Here is a 24,397-nt window from a genome sequence, read left to right on the forward strand (position 1 = left end):
AAATGTTCCAGTTCTTACTAAATACACAGGTGTGATAAGTTCACTAAACTCTGTACTTATTATAATGCAATACAAAGTTAAAAGAGTGAACACAAAGCACGAAAGTCGTTATTTTAAAAAGCATGAAGAAACAAATTCACATTTTGAACATGTAAAAGTCAAGAAGGTCAAAAAGATGAAAAAAAAACACTAGGAAAAATAACTCCAACTCCAATTTGATGCAACAGGTATAAGTGGGCATATTGAATGGTAAATATCATCATCTCAACAATGTTCAATCAAAGTTGTGTATGAGTTGTATTTTATTTATCTTAAATGATTAATGATTTTTGGAAATCCAGATTTTCACATGTCAACACAACACACATCTAATAGTACATAAAGGAGGTATTATAATGATCTTGAGAAATTACCTTTCAAATAAATCCACTTGTTATTCAAAATGTTCATTTTGTGAGAAAACAATCTTAATCACCTATTTACTAAATAATTGATTTCTCTTTCTCTCTCTTATAAGAAACCTGTGAAACATATAAAATTGCAGACAATCTCTTAAGTTGTTAATTTAAAAAAAAATCAAACAATAAAATTGAGCATGGTTGGGCACGCCAATAATCCCAACTCTAGAGGCTGAGGCAGGAAGATCTCAAGTTGAAGGCAATTGCAACTTGGCAAGACCCTGTCTCAAAAAGTAAAATAAAAAGAATAGGAGATATAGGTCAGAGGTAAAGTACTCCTGCATTCAATCCCCACTATGACCAAAACAAACAAACAAATAAACAAACAAATTAATAGTGATCTGAACACAATATCTAAGAAAGCAAATCTACAAGTATAAAAGTATTACTACAAATATGAAAAAACTGTTTTGTTTAGTTTACCAACCATGACCCATTCTTTCCAGTGACAATATTTTTATTCTCTGTGTTATCAGAGAAATAGAAATTAAATGAAAAAAAAATTACAAAATTAAGCAGTCTTATTTTTTTCACAAATGTTAGCTTATCAAGAATCTACCCTTGGGGCTGAGTCTGTGGCTCAGCAGTAGCACGCTTGTCTGGAATGTGTGAGGCACTGGGTTTGATCCTTAGCACCACATATAAATAAATAAATAAGTCCATTGACAACTAAAAAACTATTAAAAAAAAAAAAAAGAATCTACCCTTTTCTTCCACAACATATCTGCTATGTGTTTATTTCATTTCTTTTTTTTTTTTTACAAATGCTAGAAGTGTTAAGTAACTATTTTTCTCATGGCATGTATACTCATTTCATGATATGTTTAACATTATTTAATTTCTTAAATGCAGATATTAAACTAATACCAGCAGAGAGTGAATATTCAATAAATCCTGTTTCACAGATCACCTAACTCAAGACAGCATTCCATCTAAAATGAATCATCATAAAGGAGATTTGACAGTGGGTTTCAAAATGCTAAAAAGCTCCATCAATGTATGAAACATTTAATAAGTTCTCATCTGGATGAGTAAAAGGCTATTTAGATTTTTTAAAAAAATTTTAGATTTTTAGATTTTTTAGATTTTTTTAAAACACCAAATCTGGATATTTTACAACCTGCAATTCTGAAATCTCATAAATCCATGTAAAGTATCTAAGGATCATTTCAGTGTGTCTTAGTAGCTCAGGTAGGTAGCCGCAATCAAATACCAAATGTTGCAACTTCTGTTAGCCTAACTTGTGTTCATCATACATTTAGAAGACTGCTGAATTCCTGACTTAGCTCTAAGAGAAGTCTTCAGCTTGAAAATCATCTAAAGCAAGCATAAGGTGGCAAAGACCACTCACTCTTAGGTGACTGTGGGGGAGGGGGGCGTGTGCCCATAGGTGTATGCTTTTATAGGTCTATTTTAAAAGGGGGATGTGTTGGGGAAAAAATGAATTAGGAACTGAACTGAAAGTTTTGAAAATACACTAGAAGTTTATGCTATTATTTTCAACAAATGAATATACATCATTCTTTTACACAGTACAAACAGGTGTACTAAAATTCTGAGCCTCCTAGGTTATTCTAAATTGGAAAGTCTCTCCCATAGTAATTAAAAATGAGTAAGACAAGTCTCAATAAGCTGACATTCAGCAATCTCTATCAATTATGATCAAATGAAGAAATAAAGTTTCTGCACAATACATACTACACGGTTGAATTTAGTAAAAAATGTGTGTCTGTGTGTGTGCGCGTGTGGATGTGTGTGTGGTGTCTATTATAGCCTCAGTAAGTAATGTGTGTGTGTCTATTATAGCCTCAGTAAGTAATCCTGAAGTGACAATTTGGAATTTTGAAACAAAGTATATAAGAGAGTTCAAAGGCTACATTTTCACTTTTCTTTATGTAAATTTCAAATAGCTTGAAAATTTGAAATGAGACAATTTTTACACTGATTTTAAAATAAATAATTTGTGTAAGTATCAAAGCAATTTAGCTTCAGAAGCACTCCTGTTTTCCAAAGTTTTCTCTTTTTTTGGCTTCTATGTGTCTATTTTATTTTAAAATGCATATTGTGTTAAAATACATAATAAATTCACCGTTTTAACCATTTTAAAACTATAGTTCAATGGCATTAACTGTATTCAAAATGTTGTACACCATCCCCACTATCTCTTCCCAAACTTTTTCATTCTTCTCAAACAAAAATTCTGCAAATATCAAACTACAACTTCTCATTACCTCTGTCTTTCCATATTCTAAGCTCCTGGCAACTTCTATTCAATTTCCTGCCTTTGTTAAATTCTCTAGTCTAGATATTTCATATAGCTGTAGTCATATTGTTTTCACAAAACTGTTTTCCCATTGATAAACTCCACCCATTATAACAGCAGTCTACTAACAATGCGTAAAGATGCCAATTTTCCACATCCTTAGCAATGGTTATTTTACATTGCTTTGATTACAATCTTCCTACCAGATACGAAATGGTATTTCATTGTGGTTTTGATTTATATTTCCCCTAATAACTAATGACATTGGATATATTTTCACAAGCTTTTTAGCCATTTGTACGCCTTCTTGGGACATACAAAAAAAATGGGTTGTACTATTGTATTTGACATTTGGAATTTCTTTATATAATCTACATAGTAACATCATTTGCAAATATTTTCTCCCTTTTTGTAAGTCTTTTCACTTTCTTGATGATGTCCTTTGAGATACAAAAGTTGTAATGATGAAAGTTCAATTGCCTATTTTTCTTTTGCTGATCATGATTTTCATACCATATTTATATCATATTTCAGAATCCATCACCAAATCCAAGTTCATGAACATTTACCATTTGTTTTCTTCTATGGTCATAATTCTAGTTCTAATAGTTTGATTATCAATCATTTTAAGATAAATTTCTATGTAGCATGAGGCAGGGATCCAATTCCAATATTTTGTATATGGATAACCAATTATCTCAGTACCCTTCTTCCTGCCTTTGTAAAAAATCAATGGCATGTAATTGTATGGGTTTATTTCCAGACTTTCAATTAATTAGATCATGGGACTCGAGATGTCTATCATTATGCCTGTTGAATGATATTTTTATTATTATAGTTTTGTATTAAATTTTGAAACTGGAAAGCATTAATCCTCTAACTTTTTTTTTTTTTCCTTAAAGATTGCTCGGTCTATTGGGACCCTTGCAGTTTCAGAAGAATTTGAGAGCAGGCTTTCCCATCTGTGTAAAAGAATGCTGTGAGAATGTTGGGATCCCTGAATCTGTAGATCACCTAGTATAGCATCTCAACATTACTAATTCTGCCAGCCAAGAACACAGAATGTCCTTCCATTTATTTGGATCTTTAATTTCTTTTATCACTGTTTTCCAGTATATAAGTCTTGGTTCTTGGTTAAAGTCTTTCCTAAGTATTTAATTATTTGAGATGTTATTTTAAATGGAATCAATCTACTTCCTTTATGGATTATTCATTGAAGTTGTAAAGAAACACAATCAATTGTTGTGTGTTGATGTTATACTTTGTGACCTTGGCAGATTCATTTATTGGCATTAGTGACTTTATAGTGTAATTTGGGGATTTTCTAATTATATGATTGTATTTTTTAAAAAATTTGTATGCCTTTTATTTATTTACCTTGCCTAATCTGTGTGGATAGAAATTCTTGCATAACAATAAGTAGCACTTATCAAAGAAAGGATTCCATTTTGTTCCTTATATTAGGGGGAAAGCTTTCAGTTTTTCACCATAAAGTATGTCAACTTAAAAAAAAAATGGTCCTTTCCATGCTAAAATTCCCTTACTTTCTTAATATTCTCAGTATTTTTAACATTAATATATATTGAATTTTATCATATGCCTTTCCTGTATCCATTGAGATGGTCATTTTCTTTTTTATTAATTCTATGTTTCATGGTTTGCTTAGGTTTATCATCCCCACCTTCCTCAGAGTTTACTTACTTACTATATAAATTTGAGTTTTACAAAGAGCTGATAAATTTGGTTCTGACCATTCCTTTATGTCGGAAAAAAATAGGTCAGTGAATTTAAGTAGGGTTCTGATGGGTTTTGAGGAAGAGGGGATAAAATTTGGAATTCTATTTGTCTGACATCAATTCTTTATTTCACTTTTTATTTATAACACTTAAAAACATGGATTATCACAATTATCAAAAATTTCAATGCAGCTAGTTTAGCTTATTCTACCCTTTATTATTCATAGTTCAATAGGTCAAACCTCTTTTTTAGCCTTTATGGTTCTATTACTATTTTCATCTCTATATTTACTAATTGTGATTCTAAGCAAATTTAACCTTTCTTAGCTTCAGGCATCTTATCTATGAAATGCACATATTTAGAACACAGATTTGACTCCATAAAGTAAGTGAGATTAAGTTAATGAGTAACAGACACATGTATTCACTCAATATGCGTGAGCCCCTACCAATCATAACATTTTTTTTTCATGTATGAACATTCATGCTCTTAGGTTATTGTTTTGTGTTTTATTTGTTGAAACTCTTCTGAGCACATTCCACAAGTAAGAGGCCTAGCCAGACTTAAAAGAGATACACAAAGATGAAAACCTCCTACCAGAGAAGAATTTACCGTGCTACCTACAACAAAATGAGGTTCTATTATATTCTGAAATGTGAATATTTTGATCAGGTTACCAGCACCATTTATTTAGGTATTCCCAAAAGACAGAAGTTGATTCTTTTTTTTTTTTTTTTTTAAAGAACCACAAATACCTCAAATGTGGGAAAAAAAATACATAGATATGGGAATATACAAGTGGAAACTAGATTAAGCATATCACTGAAGAATAGGGATTCATTACTTGACACAGAGACTCTGTCACAGATGAATCGAATCTATGCTTCCCTAAACCAAAGTCCACATTATCTTTCAATTAATTTGTAGTAATCCAGTGGAAACTTGAAACTATGGCAATATATACTCATTGTTCACAGATACATACAATCCCACATTTAACTAGCTGTAATAACAGAAAGAAATGAAGGGTTTTTAATAATATTGTTAAATGTAGTTTACAAGCTGAGAACATAGTGTCTTTGAAAGCATAAAATGTTAGGGATTTTTTTTAACTACATAGAAAAAATAGGAATAGGGTACGAAACTTCTGTCCTGTGTTCAGTGTCTGGAAAGGAAACATATGCTTGATAGTTTTGTTCTCTGCTATACTCAAAATAATTAATCTGTTGAAGATGAGAAAATAATTCAGAATCTTTTACAAAGGAGGTTATTTTCAAAGAAAAGATTTAAGAACAATATGAAATGAGATTTTAGGTTTGGTATCTAGTATTAGCAAGAAAAGTGAAATTCCCATAAAGCAACACTCTGTAACTATAGCAACCTTGTAAGGTAGCACAAAAGGGCTCATCATTATGCAGCATAGTTTTATAAAATGTATCATCTGGGATGTGACAGTATGTACTATCTTTTCTTGTCTGCTGTGACATCCTAATACATAGACATTATTAACTATAACCAATGGCTCATTATTTATCAGTCAAAGAAGTTATGTCTTAAACACGTGTTGAAAACTAAACTGAAGTGTTTCAACAGTTAAGCTTGCTAACCACAAGTTACCAAAAATAAAAATACAAGTGATGTCCTCAACAGTCTGTTTTTAAACCACATTAAAAACATTGACACTTATTTGTGTGTTGGTTTTCAATAACTATTTTGTGCCTGAATAAGGAAATCTGATTAAAGTGCTATAATGAACCCATAATGAAATTCTCCAGAATGAGATTCCCTTGATCAAAGAGCAACTGACACAACTGAACAAAAATGTGCAGATGATGTTATCCCAGGAAGAAGAAACCAATAGCCGGCATCATTAACAGGTCCCCCCATAGACTCAATGTGGGAGAAAATAGAATTCAGTTCATTCAAATATATTTGATGACAAAACTGGATACTAATCCACATGAAGAAAGAACTCTTGAGATATCTTTTGTCCAGAATGTCTAAATCATACTTGGTCACTATTTCTGTATGCACACTCTTCATTTATACCATTTAGTTGAGCTCTGAAAGAGATCAGAGTTAAAAGCATTTATAGATAACTGTCGTCCCGGAAAGTACTCTTTGAGGTGGGAACTGAAACATAAAGTAAAATATCAATTCAATCATGAATTCAATCCATGGACTAAGCATAAAGAACTTTGCAATTTGTCTTGGAATAAGCTTTTGGATTTTTGGTTTTACAGACATTTTAATCTGACCGTTTTATAGACGAGTAAATCCATTTTTGTGTCTCCTTTTAAGTGGTGTACTGGGTAGCACAACAAGCATGTACTGGTGACTGACTTAATGTGAAATCACATAGACAGGTTTTTAACCCAAGCATTTTTATGAATGGCTAGATGGTTTGCACTAAAAGTAACATGAAAACAATAAAAATGAGAGAGTTAGTAGAAAAATAAAGGTAGAATTTTACTTAATATTATTGAGCATATTTTGTCAAATATGCTCAAATATGCATGGGTTATTTTGGGGAGGTGTTGAAACCATTGTCTCAGAGTCTGGAAAAAAAGCTGTAGAGCAAACATTTTAATTCCATCCATAATATTGCATTTTTATTTCAACATTTCTAATTTTTTAAAATATTGCATCATAGCAAACAGAAATACTAGGATGGGGAATAAGTAAATAAAAACAGCTCATAAGATTTGAGATATAGAGAATTAAAAACAACTGAAGCAATAAAATATGAATTTGAAAGCCCAAAGGAAGTTGCTTGCTGCTTGGAAACATTATTAAAGTCTGTGTTCTATCAATAGTCACTTGGGTGGTTGGGTGGGAGTGTTTGTGTGAAATAGACAATATGTCCATCGAAGAAACAGTGAGCCCACTGAGCAATCAGGAGGCATTTGCTCACATTCTGCCTGGCACGTTTGAAATGTCCTTTAAGGACACAGTTTTTATTTCATTCTTTTGGTCTCTAACAACTGCCATATTATGCTTTGAAGAACCTAAGTTCTAAAATATGCCCCTCCAATGAGTATTATTATCTTAATTATTAATTCACAAAAGTGTTTCTCAAATACAAACATATTTGGTCTTGTAAATTCGTGTGTCTTTCCTTAAGAAAAAGAGTAAGTTGGACTTCAAAGAACTTTCACAATTTTTTAAAATTGGGATGAGGGCTATGATGAAAAATTAGAGTATTTAATAAGCAGTTGTTAAAATTAATGTGATAAGGGGCTGGGGTCATGGCTCAGAGGTAGAGTGCTTGCCTAGCATGTGTGAGGCACTGGGTTCCATCCTCAGCACCATATAAAAACAGAGGAATAAAATGAAGGTATTGTGTCCAACTACAACTAAAAATAGATTTTTAAAAATGATATAACAATATTTGAGAAGATATTTTTCTTGTAAAATTAATGAAATTATCTGAGAATAAATGCTACCAGCCTTATTTTATTCATATTTATATTTTTAGCACCCCAAATAGATTTGAACAACTCCAATTATGTCAGATTGTTTTCCATTCCCAAATAGAGCTCTGCATCTCTCCTCTACTTGGTTCCCTAGAGAAATGTAGTCTTCTTTTAGTCTGCTTAGATTGTCAAAACTCTATCAAAACTAAGCTCTTAACTCTCTTAACATGAACATCAGTTTCAAATGTATGGTAGTCCATTGAATACTACCTTATTGTGATAGCTAGCAGAATTTGTAAATACTGAGAATAACAAAAAGCTTCAGAAATATCCCCTTCTTTTAAACAATGAGTACAACTGCAGTACAATTCTCAGAGAAGGGTAGAAAATCTGAATGGCCAAAAAAAAAAAAAAATAGTTGGAGTCTTTCTAATGACTCAACTTTAGTTAATCTTTGACTGTCTATGAGTTAAAATGATGACACAGAATTTATTTATTTATTTATTTTGCACAAGGAATTAAACCGAGGGATGCTTTACCACTGAGCTACACCCCCAGCCTTTTTTACTTTTTATTTTGAGACAGGATCTCACTAAGTTGCTTAGGACCTCACTATGTTGCTGAGGCTGGCCTTGGACTTGCAATCCTCCTGCCTCAGCCTCCCAAGCTGCTGGAATTAAGAACTTTAACAGTGCACTATACCCAACCTCACAGATGTCTCATACCACAGTCAGTACTATATGCAAAGAACCCTAGCCTGGGGCCAAAATGGATTTGAAAGAAAGAAAGTGGAAATGAAAGGGGAAACTGTAAAATTAGTTAAGTAACTGGAAGAGTTAAAACAGACCTATGTGGAGCTGGGATTGTGGCTCAGTGGTAGAGCCCTTGCTTAGCATGTGTGAGGTACTGGGTTTGATTCTCAGCACTGCATCTAAATAAATGAATAAAATAAAAGTCCATCAACTACTAAATTTTTTTAAAAAGCAGATAAACCCATGTAATTTTTCTTTCTTCTTTTCTTCTTACCTTCTTCTTTTCCTTCCTTCCTCTTTCCCTCTCTGTATTCCTCCCTCTTCCTCTCCCTTTCTACAGAAAATTTCCAAGTGTAATAATTATAATGCATTGTTAGTGTCAAAGAAAAGCATAATGTTGCTTGCATTTTGTATCAAATTGTTTTGACAACAGCAGTTTTCTAATTGCCCTGACATTGTACTCTCAATAATCATACCCAATCAGAACAATAATACAGGTACTCAATTTGAATTCTGTGGCACAACTCTTGTTTAATTTTCATATGATAATTAGCACAAATCATTGCTTAGATTCTGTCTTGATTTTTAAAAAATGGCTTATCTTGACCTGATGAATTTGAAAACTACCTATTGTAAGAATTTGCTTTCTTATTTTATTGTCTTTTTAGGATTGTTGCCACATGAAAAAGCACTGGTTTGGAAATATCTGATTATAATGCATTTAGTTGGTATTCTACATTAACAAATCAGACGACTAGAGCCCCAAACAAAATCTCATCTTACCACAGCATCTAAGATTTTCTTTATATTTAGACATGACTTGATCACTTTTTAATTTTTTTGTAAAAAGGGTTCACTCTGGAAATGTGGGGATTGATTGAGAACTTTAACTGTGTAAACTATAATTCTCCCTAACCGCTCTTTAGTGTATTCAAAATCCAGCTAAGACTAGAAATTGGCTCATATCTGATGTGGCCACTTTTGTAGTGTTTCAACTATCCATCAGACTGGAAGTATTCTCTGAGTTCTTCAGAACATCCAAAGCACTTTGTTCCTGTGTTGTTGTTGTTGTTGTTTTTAATGTCCTCTTGCATATTGATTTAAATATTTTTTTTAGTTATAAATGGACACAATACCTTTATTTTTTTATTTATTTTTATGTGGTACTGAGGATTGAATCCAGTGCTTCACATGTGCTACGCAAGCACTCTACCACTGAGCCACAGCACCAGCCCTTGCATATTGATTTGTTTAGTTACTTAAAGTAACTATGTTCTGCTTCCTAGGGTGTCTCCCTTCCACCTTTCACTGACTTCAACACAGCTAATGCTCAATAAACATCCCCTACATTCATGCAAATTAAAAGTAAACTCTCTTCCATTAAAACAAAGGAAAAACAATTTCTGGCAGTAGCTTCCTTTCTAATTTTATTTATTTAACCTCAAATTCAAAATAAGACTGTTATGTAACTTGTACATTCTTCTCAGAAATAAGGAAGTGGGATTTTATATTCAAACATATCTGTGTAAATTGTGTGTATGTAAGTTCACAGTAATTTATAATACAGTTAAAGCCTTCCTACAATTGATTGTTTCCCACTTAATTATAGGATAAGACTTTGCTTCATTATTAATTTATGCTCTAAAAGTATGTTTTCAAAAAGCTTTAGAAAATAAAATATTATTTCAAAGTATAAAACATTTTAAAAAACATTCATAAGCACAACTGCACACAATATATAACAGTAAAATATAGCACTGATGATGCCATACTAGATTATTCCTTTTTAAACATGTAAGTTTTTCTCTCATTTCTTTTGCAAAAACTAATAAAAAGCATTTTTCTAAAGTTGTAACAAATAAGTATCTAAATTTTTAAAATAATACTGCATGTTAGCAATTTCTTACAACTTATTTGTTCATAAAATAATTTGTTCAGTTCTACTTTAATATGGAGGCTACCTAATATTAACTCAAACACAAATGTGTGGACTACACAGGGTTCTGAACCTTAATAATTTTTCCTTATGTTCAACATACATGATTTAATTTTAAAAGGTGTTCTTGCTATCTGTTTTGCTTATTCATAAAGTTGCATAGCCCTGCGGTATCATTAATTAGAACACTTTGTAAATGATGGGAAAATAAGTGAATCTGTTAAAAAAAATTTTATACTACTGTGCTATACAGAATTTGGGAATTACATTATTTTTGCCCTTTAGGAACCAGGTACTAAATAAATTAAGCCTATAAGACTACTTTCTATATCATACGGAAAGAATAAGAGGAAATAAGGAGATTTAAATCAACATTTTATTAATGATGATCATTTGAAGAATATATTATTCATTAAAAGCTTAACTTAAATTATGTTTAAGACACAGACTGATAGTGTGTTTTCTCAGACTAGTCCTGTCTTTATCTACTCTTCAGTGGTGTTTAAAGTTCCTCAGATCTCAAAGTTCAGATCAAATATATCCAGCTTTTTCTTTCTACATGAATGTGAATGCCATCTTTGTATAAGAACTTTTGATTCTTTCAAATGCAGTACATTCAAGGAAAAATTTCCATTTAATTTGAGCAATTAGAACAAGAAGCAATGAACAGACTCTGGATTCTGATATAAAAAAATCATTTAATTATCACCTTGCCAGGTCACAAAGTTTCCATTCAAAAAAGAGATGACTATTTCAGTGAGACAGAACAGTATTTGATTTTTCTATTATTGTAGTATATACAAAACACAACCATCTAATAGATGTTTTCTCAACATAATTATTCTTCTTAAATTTTACTTAAATAATGAATATGAAAGTGACTCACTGAAGTCTTTAACAAATATTGCAAAAAAATATTTTCATCCCTGTTTGGTGACAATATAGCATGTATTTATATTTGGTAAATATTTCACTCCTTAGGAGGTTAGGTTTCTAATTCTGGTCAAGGAAATCCTATGACCTGGTCGAGGTCAAAACTTTCAGCCAAGGAAATAATGTTGTCAGTAACTATTGATCGTTTAGGGAAAATGTTAATGATTTATTGAATGATATAACCCTCTATCTTTCAACAGTTAAGTCAAGAAGTAGACCAAGTGAACCATGATATGATGACATGGAAAAAGGAGTCTCCAATATTGCTGCTACAGATGCAGAAGAAATAGAAAAGTGGCAAGTTGGAATCAATACTCGTTTTAGTCTTATTGATGGGATGCTTCATAATTACCAGACTGACCATAAAGCACAGGATACCAGGTCAGCTGCAATAGCCCCATCTGTCTTTCCTTTCTCTACTTTGTAATAGACATGAATGGAACTGTTTATGTTTATACCTAAACGTATGCAAATATTTGATTATGAAATCTGACATAAGACTGTGAAATTCTCATTGACCTTGCTGTGAATTATGGGGTTGGAAAGATTCCAAATGCTCAAAAGGTAAAAGGTTTCTACAAAAGTTAGTCATTATTTGAAGAAATGGTTGTTTAAAACAGATTACGATTAATGAAATCACATAGCAATGTTAGAAAAACATCCTTTCTAATGTATTTTACCAAACTATATGATTGGAAAAAAAATCATTTTTCCTGCATGATGGTGCAGTGATACCTGAACTGAGAATGTACATTGAGCCTAAATCTGGGTAAATTCCTACTTATATAGAGACACATTATGTTTGGGTGCATACTCCATACATCACTCACTATTAATAAGTGCTGAGGGCACACTAGCATACAATATAGACAAAACATCTCTTTCCCTATATACCAGGCAGCATTGTAACTATATAATATAATGCCAAAGATAATTATTACTTTACAAAATAGGGAAGAATATAGTGAGGATGACTGTTACTTTAGGACATATGGAGAGAGATGACTTTTGAGAAGGTGACATCTGAACAGGGATTACAGTGAAGCAAGGAAACTTGTACTGCCAATATTTGGAGAAGGAACATGCAGAAAGAATAGCAGGTGAAAAAGACCTGACACAGAACATGACATTGATTAGGCAGGCTTCATTAGGGGAAGCAGTCATAAAAATGGAAATATAATATCAAGAATAATTCTAGATGAAAGTGGTGATGTTCCTTCCATCAAACTGTGATTACTCAGTTCCTGGGAACAGAGCCATCAAACCCTCCTAAAGCTGGATAATATCAGATTCTTTACATTAAGTATCATGATTCATTAATCACTCCCAACATAAGATAATATACATTGGTAAAGGATTTATTTGGTAATCTTACAAAGGCAATAATACTTATAATTAACCAACTATTAGAGCTACCTCATCGGTCTGGTCTGAACTTCACATAGAAGACTAATTTGAAAATTGCAATTGTTCAATCATTCAAAACTATCCAGACATGGAATTCATAAATTACTGAGAAAAGCCTTTGGACTTTAAGGTTCTCCAGAATCTGATAGAGCATTGCAAATCATAGAAACATTCTATATCCAAACATATGTGTATACATACATGTTTATTCATAAGACATGCAGGTAAACACATTACAGATTGTAGTAGCCATGAATATGAGCCAGTTGCTGTGTGTCACTCAGTGCCCCTTTCAATGACTTCCTACTCAGCTCTAGAGAGTGTAGTTAGGTGACAACTCCCAATAATGAGTACTCTGAGGATCTTCTCTCGGGTCTTATTTTCCTAGCTGCCATGTAAAGAATGACTAAACATGGCAAACATGGAAGAAGGGAAGGTATGTATTGAGGCCTGGTCACCTTCTGCCCAACCAGGAAGGCTTCTAATGGGTAATCCTTGCTCTGGAGCTCTCCAAAGAGTTGGAGATTATCAGATCTGTACTAGAGCTTGAGGCTTGCTCCCCCAAACCATCTTGCTTCTTTCCTCCTTTATAACTCCCAACTGTCATCCCTCAAGAGCTTTCAGTACCCGCCAGGTACATCTCAGCATCTGTTCCCTGGAGGACCCAATGGACACACACATTCTAGATTTACAAATAAAAACCAATAAACTGGAGTGGATAGATACATTACTGAGAGCCTTTTCAGTTACTGATAGTTTCGATAATGCCAAAAAAGAGACAAATATTCATAGTTAAATGTGTTCTATCTAAATAGTAAAGAGGCTTTCCCTTAATAAAACATTTGACATTTAAGTACTTTTTAAAAAATTGTTCTGGGGATCAAGCTCAGGGTCTTATACATGCCAGGCAGTGCTCCATCACTGAGTTACATCCCCAGCCCTTGTGTAAATTTTTTAATGAGAATTCTAATACAGAGGACAACCTCATTATTATACTTTCCTACACAGTTTAACATAAGATTTGCTTGGTTGTCTCATTTAAATTGTTTAATTTTTAAGAAACCAAAAGATGCTCCTTGGAAGCTATTCTGACATCTGAGATATTCTGATGTCAAATAAATGACTTCTTATTATGACATTTTTATTGTGATTTGTGTGAAACCTTCAAAAATTTTCTGGCCTTCCCCCAAGATTATCTCTTCCTAGAAATATAAAATGATATTACTATGACTCCCTCATGTTACTCTTCACCCCACACTTAGGTCAAATGCAATTACTACTGCTTTTCAAAAAACTAACATGAAAAAGGAGTAAATCAAATATTTTGACTTTGTATGAAGATTCCTTCAGCACAAATGAATTGCCACAAAGTGAGTAACAGATAATTCATTCACTTTTCCCTCCACCAAGTTTAATAGGATCTTCTGGACATCCTGGGTCATTTAAGAATAATTTATAATGCTGAAAGAGTATACACCATATCTGGACCTAAATGACCATGAATAATGAGCCATTTTATGAGTAAGTCAGGAATTCAATATAAAGGTGACCTGAAAGGGCAGAATTGATAATGTTTTCTAATTATTCTTTTCTCTAATCAATTACAATGTTTCCACAATATTGCAATTTTTTTTCTCCTATAAGGAAAAAAAATGGTGCTAACTAGTCATTTCACTGTAGGCAAGTTGCTTTACCACTGCAACCTGTTTTCTCTTCCCTCAAGTAAAGAGGTCATAGTAGAGGTGCTCAATTTAACTATTTTCAGGGACCAGGCAGGAATCAATTGAGTGAGCCAAGGTGGACTAAAACAAAACCAAACCTGCTCTGGCAAGGAATGTCACCTAAAAACATTCAAATAAAAAAAAATTAAAAATCCACGTGAAATGCATTTGGTCTACCTCCAAAGCTCCCGAAGTTGAATTTTCAAGATGAAGTGATCTCATTTTTTGTTGTTGTTTTAGGGCCTTCCATCTCAAAGAAACAAGCTAGGAAAGTGTTAATATGAACCAGTAAAATTAATATGAGAAAAACAAAAGGTTTGAGGGGTGATTGAAATAGGAAATGACTTCTGACTCTTGTAAGGAACTGACTCCTGTGATAGAGTAGGATACTAATGTTTCTATTCTATTCTCTTTATATTGTCTCTAAGTCGTCCAAATATTTAATGCCACTTCTTCCAAGAAGAAAATATGGATGTTAGGGAAAGAAGACCAACAACATCCCATCTCATGTGCTAACACACATTACTGGGAACCTACTCTGTGCAAAGCTCTGATATCGATATTTGGGGTAAATTGGAGAAAAATTCCTGCCCTTGAGTGGACTTATACTCTGTAAAGACAGACAAGGAACAATTAACAATCAACCTATTAAATAAGTAATCCATATGTATCTTCAAAAACAATGTGCTCTGGATTAAATATGAAAATACTGAATTTCATATTTAAAATAAATATGAAAGGTTACACATATGAAAGGGACTGGAAGAGCAGGAGACAGGAGTAGAAGGTTGAAGTTACCAAGAGAAAGGTTCCAGGCAGACCTCAGTGGGGTTAAATCTAAGCATAGAGTTGGCAAGTGTGAAAGAATTAAAGAAGCCAAGTGAAGGAGTGTTCCAGCCAAAGCCCTGAGATGGCAGGATAGGTCACAGGTATGTGGATCAGCAAAGTTAACATGAGGGAGATGATCAGTAGGAGGTCTGTGAGTTCTCTGGATGCAAATAACCTTGTGCTGATAGCTACAATAAGGACTTTCATTTGGAAGAAATGGAAATAAATTGCAATGTTTTGAGCAGAAGAACATATTCCAACTCCCCGCCCCTACCCCAGTCTCCCTCTCTCCCACTCTCCCCCTCTCCCTCTCCCTCTCTCTGGAAACAGGCAACCATGTTTGAAAGCAATAGCTTTGAAGTCAAGTTGCTCTCCTGCTTATCAGTTTATGTAAACAGGGTCACATTCCTTATTCTCTGTGCCTCATCTCTCAGATAAGCATGATTTCAATGTGAATGCCACATAAGATTGGTTATGAGGATAAATGAGATCATGCTTCTGATGTTAATATATGTAAGTGGCATATATTAACAGCACAATAAATTATCTCTTACTTACTACTTATAACACAAAATGCTTTGAAACATATGAGTACTGCAAATACAAAAATAATTCTGAGATGTCTTCCCAACATCTATACTCACATAAATAAGTCAATCAAACAACCAACCCGTACTATGTACCAGAAATTATTTTAGGTACCCAATAAATCAAAAAAAAATTAAAATGCAGTCCCTAGTATTAACAAGAACATGGTTTAGGAGATGAAATAAAACATGCACATAAAAACCATGATTGCATACAGCTTATCAATAAAAAGGAATAAACTATTGATATGCACAAATACATGGAAGAATCTAAATTTAGCATGCAGAATAAAAGAAGACATACACCACAGCACAAACCGTGTGATTCCAATTAAATACAATTCCACTGATGGTGAAGACAGGCAGAGCAGTGGTTGCCCAGGTCCAAGGGAGGATACAGGATGAATACAAAGGAGCACAAATAATCTTTTGCAAGTAATGAAAATGTTCTTTATCTTGACTGTATTGACTGTATTGTCATTTGTAAAGCATATGCAACAATCAAAATTCATAAACGGTATAATTTAAATGGTTGCTATTTGTTGTAGGTATGTTGTTCCTTCATAACAATGATGCTAATCAGAACAAAACAACAACAATAACAACAACAAAACTGTAATATCAATGGACCACAGTGGATTGAATGATCAGGCCACAGTCCATCTTTTTACAATAGTTTTGACTAGAAAATAGCTGGATAAGTTTACTTTAGAGTTGGCAGGTCACACAATAATTTCTAGCTCTTACTTGATTTGCATTAGGTCTAGAAATTGTGTTGAGCTTATTCTGCTATGAAGCAAGTTCTGCTATGAAGCTATTTACTTTTGGCAGTATTCAGCCAATGGCTTAGCAAATTTATGGCACTGTCCTTCTGTTTCCCCTTGGAAACACTTGTTTCATCTCACACTTGTTCTCTCTTATTTTTCTCCACCAGGTTGTTCCCTCTTGGAACTGGTGCATACATATTTGAAACACCTTCTTACTGCTTTCAATGTAACTCGCAGGTTTTAATTACAGTTTTATTTTTTTTTAAATGCACATAATTAGGGCTTCTATCTGGAATCTTTTACAAATGATATATTACATAAAAGAGAGAGAGTCTCATTATTCTAATCTTAAAAAGAACACACTTTTCAAAGATTTTAAAAGGCTATCATATATTTGGTTTCCAAAAATTACAACACAGTTTTATGAAATGGCAAATAAAACAGATGCATATGTTCCTAAGGAGAGAGAAAATAACTGGAGAAGGATAGTGTGTGCTTTCTATGACGCAATTTTGGTATAATATTCCAGAAGATTATCACTGAATTGTTCTAAGACCCAAATTCCCACATTTAAAATTTTAAAATTCACAGCATTAGCCTAGGTTCATGTATGACTGCTCATATGGTGCGACTCTTCATCGTGTACAGAGAAATGAAAAGTTGTGCTCCATCTGTGTGCAATGAATTGAAATGCATTCTGCTGTCATGTATAACTATTACAATAAATAAAAAAATTTACAAATTTTTTTAATTAAAAAATTTTTAAAAATTATTTTCTTTGAAAATAATTGCTTAATATTTAAAAAAAAAAAAACTTGTGTAAGTTCTCCAGAAGCTAATGCTTTGAAAGTATATTTAAATAAGGGCTGATGGAGTGCAATTTATCTATCTATCTATTTAACTGTTTATTTGGTAATGGGAATTGAACCTTAGGGTGCTTAACCACTGAACCACATCCCTAGCCCATTTTATTTTTTGACATAAGGTTCTGATAAGTTGCTTAGGGCCAAGCTAAGTTTCTGAAGCTGACTTTGAACTTGTGATCCTCCTGCCTCAGCCTCCTGAGACCCTGGGATTATAGGCATGCACCACTGCACCCCACCAAATATAGTTTAAAGAGTAAATTTTTTAGTTTTTTTTTTCTTTAATGAGAAAAATAGCAAGATTTCCATGAAAACTTTCTGCTCAGCATATTAAATGCTTAAGGAGTCACTGGATTTTTTAATATAGTACCTATTTTGAAAAGCAAATTACAAATTTCTATAGACAGATTGAAAATTATTTCCTAATGCAGATGATGAAAAAAACATAGCTGTCAAATAGAGAGTTATGACTTCTGAAGAGAGACACAGCTTTCAAAAGAAGATGATACATCTTTTATGGAGTATTTGCCAAAGCACTATTTCATAAATAATTAAACTACAGTCACCCAAATAAATGAACCATATTCTAAATTGGTTGACTTTTACTACTGATTTTTCACATACTTCTAAGCCCACCAAATTCAAGCTTGGACAGCTTATCTGCACCTCTAAAATTATCAGGGTTCTGTTGTAATTTCTGAAGTGCACATTGCTCCAAGGTCCAACATGGTACTCAGTGAAAATGTCTCAGATAAAACTGTTCTCAGGCAGCCAGTTACATAAAATGCTTTGACAATGCTGAAGAAGATAAAGTGGGACCCATATTAAAAAAGAGGGTCTTCCCACTCCAGTGTACTGATTGAACTCCTAAATACCCCTCTGCTCTATTTCAAGACCTTGTTGTTTACTTGTTTTCTGACCTGGATTAGTAGAAATGAGTTCTACTTCCCTGGAGTTCATATTGCTATAGAAGAATGAGCCCATGAAATAACAATATTACTAGAGAAAAAAATTTAAAACACAAATAAATGAAAAGAAACTTAAAAGAACAGGAAAAAAAGTAGATTATTTCAAAGTCTTCTTTGAAGAGAGGCTCAGCCTGAATTTTCTAATATATTGCAGGATGTGTTAAAAGAAAATCCACGGAAAGACAGGGAGGAAAAGGTGACATGAAACCCTACAAGCCACTTCTATGTTCTTGTTTACAATGTTTTGCCTGACATAACTTCATGTAGGTGATATTGTAGAACCTTTGATATCTGGCAGAATTAAATCAAATATAGGAACCACAGTTTAAAGAGCGTAAATGTCACTTCAGTAAAGCCTTCCATATCACAGCAATCAGCAAGGGTTTTGAACACTGCATCGAGTGTCATGGGAGACAGAGAAGATGTACTATCATAGTAGGCATACATGGCTTTTAAAATCATATATTGACTGAGGGAATAAGACATGAAAGATACGAAAAGTGAGCATGTTTGTATAAATTAAGTACCTAATCATAAAATCATCAGAGAATGAGCCGATCCAGAATCACATGCATATTATGAATAGAGTATTGGAAAGCATGAGTAAAAGAAAGAGTAGGTCTCCATGGCCACAAATAAGGAATTAAAACTCTGAAGCTGAGTTTCCCCTTGGGTGACAGGGACCAGCACAACAACAGCAAGCTGAAAAATAGATCTGTAAATGCATGACTGATCCCAATCATTTTATTCCTTAATGCTCACTATATCCCATACTACATCACATCCCAAACCTCTAATGGAAGAATAGTAGCAGGGAGCTCACCCTTTTAGGTCAGTTTCCCTACAACCCTAAGTACATATTTGGGATCAGCGTCCAGTTGAGGTTATCAGAAATGATAATTTTATTGTTATTATTATTTTCACTATAATAAAAATGCATGCCACTATCAACTAAATTCTTGTGCAGAGGGAAAATAGACATTTCCCTGAAACTCGGAAAGGACTGTACTCATACAGAGTCATGTCAAGTCTCCTTTCAAATGTTCTAGAACCAATGGGCTTCCCCCAACAACTTCTAGTAAAAATCACACCTCTCTCCTCTTCTGTGCTCTCTTACTCACTAGTTTTTTCGCTGTAACATGTGCCACCTTATGATACATTATATATATATATATATATATATATATATATATATATATATATATATATATATATGCTTATTTCTTTGATTAATGCCTGTTTTACATGATTAGAATGTAAGTACAGTGATTTTGGTCTAATTCTCATTTCCCCTTGAGTCCACAGGAAAGGATTCAATAAGTTTTGCACTGAGAGGAGTAAATGAATTAATGCCCAATAAAGAAAACAAGGATGAGGCAACACTAATTATGTTTTCAATTTTCCTTCCCTGGTGTTCTGGTACAAAATTAATATGCAAGAAAAAAATCTCATTAAGTGACCTCACATAAATTTTATATTCTTAAAAGGAAATTTCAGCAACAATTTAATGTCATGAGATGCTAAAAAGAAAATACAATTTAGACTATCAGGTGACCTAAAAGATAAACTGCTCATTGTTCACATACCCTTTAGGAAATGTGAATTACATCAATATTATTGCTAGTTGTATTCATTAAAATAGCTTTCCTTCAACCTTTCAAAATGTATACAGAATGGTTTCATCTATAGTTGCAACGTGAATGGCAGATAGCAGATGAAAACACTAAGAAGTTAATAAAACTCCCATGTGTTGTCCCTCCCAGACCCTTGAAGAAAACAATTGCTTGTTTTAATACTAAATCAGAATTTGACTAGAGAACAGCACTAGAAAACAGCACTCTAAAAGAAAATTAGAAATAGTAGATTTCAGAAACAAATATAAGAATCTACTCTTTTACTTTTAGAAGGCCTATCCTCAATTTACTTTTTAGATGAATGTTTTTACTGGATTCTGATGAATTCTTAAACACCATTAACTCACTACTAAGTACCTAGAAATATTGTTTAACAAGATAGGCAATGCAAATGAAATTAATTTATTCTCAGCTATATTCATTACACCAAAACATTTATCCATTTTGCTTATAAAGCAGAAACAAATTTTTTAAATGAATGCTGAATCACAGACTTTAGAATACAGGAAGAATGAAAATAAGCCTTTCTCAGGATCTGAAAACACAAAAACAACAAAAAAGATGCTATAAATACTAATGAACTAGATCTATACACACAAACTCTAAAAGAAGAATTTTCAAACTCCAAACCAGAAATCATTTTAGCTTATCTTGGAAATCCATATCAAGTAGTCAAACAATTTAATATCAGTTAATTTTGTGGAACAGCATTGGATTTGCTGAGAAATGGTTTATCTCCTGATCTTCTGAGGCACAGTGTAACTTTAGGAGTGCTAAGAATATATTCTAGTGCCCTGCTAAAAACCAGTCTGTGAAGTAGCTTGGTCTCAGCTGGGACATGAGGATTAGTATCTGGGTCTGAATTGGCCCTTTACCTTACCATGTGACTGGGAAACTAACTGTCTTGTTCATCTTTTCTCAGCTGCCAAACCAGAGTCAAATGTCACTGTCTCTGTATCTCAGAGTTATTATATGATAATAAGTTCTTTTAAAAATTGAAAAATTAATATGCTGATTTAGTGCATTAATTTATAGCCTCAATAAGAACTACTAATATTGGTACAATTTTTAAAAGATAAGGAAAAGAAAACTAAGTAGGCTTAGAGTCACAAATCAAAAGTGGGTATTTATGAATAAAAGATGGGGCTGCTGAGATATCAGCTGCTGAGATATTACAATGATATCACTATATTAAAGAAAATGTTGGGCACTTAATCCAACCAGCACCAATATATTATAGGGACAATATAAATAGAATAAAGCTTTTTTCATTTACATAGGGCTAAAAATGATAAATAAAATCCTAGAATTAGTTTTGAGGCTATTCTAAATGTCTTTATGGCCTTTGCCTTTTGTGTACTTCCTCCCAGTACACGCCTACCCAAATTTTAACTCTTTCTGTCTTCCGTGTTGCTAACCAGATAGCTCTTCAACCTAAACATTAAAATTTAGTTCAATTTTAATCTGGTTCAAAGTTTTAAATGATTGCAGTTTCTCTTTGGGTGGATGGTCTTGGAGACAAATGTAAGTTTTTTTGTTTGTTTTGTTTAATTTTTTTTTTAATTATCAGTCTTTAATAATAGAATTGTTTTATGAGTATTTAGGGGCAGATTTTTGTTTGTGTATGGGTGTGTATAGTGACCTTGGTGCTTAATATACTACCATATCATAGCACCTCCAAATATCTCCTATGGGCCTTTGGAATAACCACTCTGAAATTATAACAGGATAAAACTTGGATTACAAATAGCGATAGAAACAAGTAGAAATGGGGAAAGATACATGGAGGCCTTTTTATTGCCTCTGAAATGAATGTCTCAGGCCTGCCTATATCTCCTTCTCAGTGGAAAGCCTTGCATTTAGTTGTGAAAACATGAAATACTTTCCTCTCAATTTGCCCTTAAGCCAAGAGAGCTGCGCTGGCAAAGGCAGCTCACCACAGGCCTGAAGGGCTCCAAAGTACTTTTATGGTAAAACTGAACTTGTATGATTTATTCCTTTGAAACAAAGGGATTTGGAGTATTTTAATGTAATCCAAAAATTCAAAAGGGTAAGGTCTGAAACGCTGGCTGTGTAGTACTTAGATTAATAACCTCTAGCGGTCGTTTTCAAATATTTTGAAAGAAGAGGCCCTTCCTTTATAAAATCTTGGGAGAAAACCCAGTATTAAAACAGATAAAAGTATATGGCAGTCTGTTTGAATCAGCAGGAGCTGTGAAATCCTGCCCTCCCTGCTCTTGCCCTGAGCAGTGGTCAGGAGGCTTCTCTCCAGAAGCCTGGGCTCCATAAAGCACCACTTAAAATCCATTAGCCTCATAGCATGTGTGTAATTTAGAACTGAATACAATTTGTATCATAATAGCAACTTGACTCAAAAAAAAAAAAAAAGAGGACAAGTCAGGGTGACTGGGCCAATGTACCCAAAATTAATAAAATGAATCTGATGGCTTCTGCCTTGGGCTTTTATGCAAGCCCAGTGTCTTCCTGCTAGTTTTTGAAATAGTCCAAATCTGAATTTCCCAAATGGATCTAATGCCACACATTAAGCACATAGAAAGAACAAACCCAGATTTGGGAACATAAAAGAGGTTAAACCAGTTTTCTTCCACATAGACAATGGGTAATTATGGAACCTTCAGGTAGGAGGTAGGAGGCACTAAGCAATGTGTGATGTATTGTCAGGTTGTTATTATTTTATGTTCTAGGATTAACTCTTCCATTTACTGGTTGATTAACCTTGGGCAAAACATTTCTTTGTCTTTCAGCTTTTTCATCCATAAAACAAAGGGCCTGAACAGAATGATCTGACCTTTCTTTTAAAAACATTACTTACTAGTCCTTATTTTATTTGTGATGCATTTTTTTAAACTGGGCTGACATAAACCAGGTTCAAAATTCTCTTATTCCCTATTGATACCATAATTTACAACTCATTCTGCTTCCCTTTCTTTAAGATCATATTCTTATTTTCATCTGTATGTTGAACCTATCTGCCTGGATATCTCTCAAAACTTGATCTAAGATGAATGTTACTTTCCTACATACTCTTTCAGAAATGTAACCTTTCTAGGTACTTATACCCAGGCTCCTAAAATCCCATTTGGTTCTTTCCTGTCACCTCTCACATCAAATTCAACTTCTCCAATGTCTTCATTGATTTATTTGTTGAGTATCAACTTGCCATACATTAAGCACAAAGAAAAGAACAAACCCAGAAAATGCCCTGAAGGAATTTTACCTAGTTTTTTCAATCCCTCTTGCTTTTCCCAAAGAAAAATTTTGGTCCAGACCCCATCACCTTTACCATGACCGTTTTCACAGTCTCATTCTTCTTCCCATAATAATCCTTCTCCCACCATAATTTACAACTCTGTCACTAAGATGTCTTTCTAAAGTGGGACTCTGATAATGGCACTGCCATACACACACACACACACACACACACACACACACACACACACAGTCATCACAATACCTGGTGTGTATAGGTTCCAAAAGAAGTTTCAAACTCAGGGTCCTAAACTCAGGTTTTTAAGGTCTCTGGTAAGAAATACAAATGTGTGACTCTGGTTAAGGCACTCAAGAAGGAGTTATAGAGTCTGTGGAGATCAGGAGTGTCCATGTACTGCCTAAAAAGTTTCTATGAATTTAAAATATCTACATTTATGGATTAGAATGCTACCAGGTCCTTGATTCCAAACCTCCCTTCCAACCCACCCATGTTGCAGCCATACCAAAACCTTTATCATGATCATGCTCTGCATGACTGTTTCTGTATTTTTTAGCATGTTCTTCTTTCTTCCAGATGCTCCCTTTTCCAGTGAATCTATCCTCACTTCTCCTCTGTCCCTCTTCAACTACTACTTCCTCCAGGAACTTTCTTTCCTCTATCAGCAAGAATCCCTTGCTCTCCTGTGTGGCCACTTTATTTTATTTTTTACATATTTAGAAACATGATATACGTACCTATGTTCCACAAAGAGCTTTGAACAGAACTTTACATCTATAGTGCACAGAATGATACTTTTACTGAAGGGAAATATGAATGAATTTAATAATTAAGTAGTTAACACTTCTGAATACAAATAACTTTCTCAGTATGGCTTCATAATTTAGAGTCTATTAAC

The 24,397-nt window shown here is 33.4% G+C and overlaps 1 protein-coding gene across 33 annotated transcripts in view; it reads right to left on the minus strand.

Moving 5' to 3' along the window:
- Positions 1–24,397, minus strand: part of Nrxn1 (neurexin 1) — a 1,060,252-nt gene that overhangs the window by 916,421 nt on the left and 119,434 nt on the right. The window contains exon 5 of one of the 33 annotated variants that reach the window (XM_076833725.2): positions 1,783–1,808. The exons of the other annotated variants lie outside the window; for them this stretch is intronic. Within the exon in view, the coding sequence (XP_076689840.2) occupies positions 1,783–1,808 (26 nt within the window). The remainder of the gene's footprint in view (positions 1–1,782; positions 1,809–24,397) is intronic. 33 annotated transcript variants of the gene reach the window in all.

This window comes from Callospermophilus lateralis, chromosome 14 (assembly GCF_048772815.1).
Source record: "Callospermophilus lateralis isolate mCalLat2 chromosome 14, mCalLat2.hap1, whole genome shotgun sequence".
In the NCBI taxonomy this organism is placed as follows: domain Eukaryota; kingdom Metazoa; phylum Chordata; class Mammalia; order Rodentia; family Sciuridae; genus Callospermophilus; species Callospermophilus lateralis.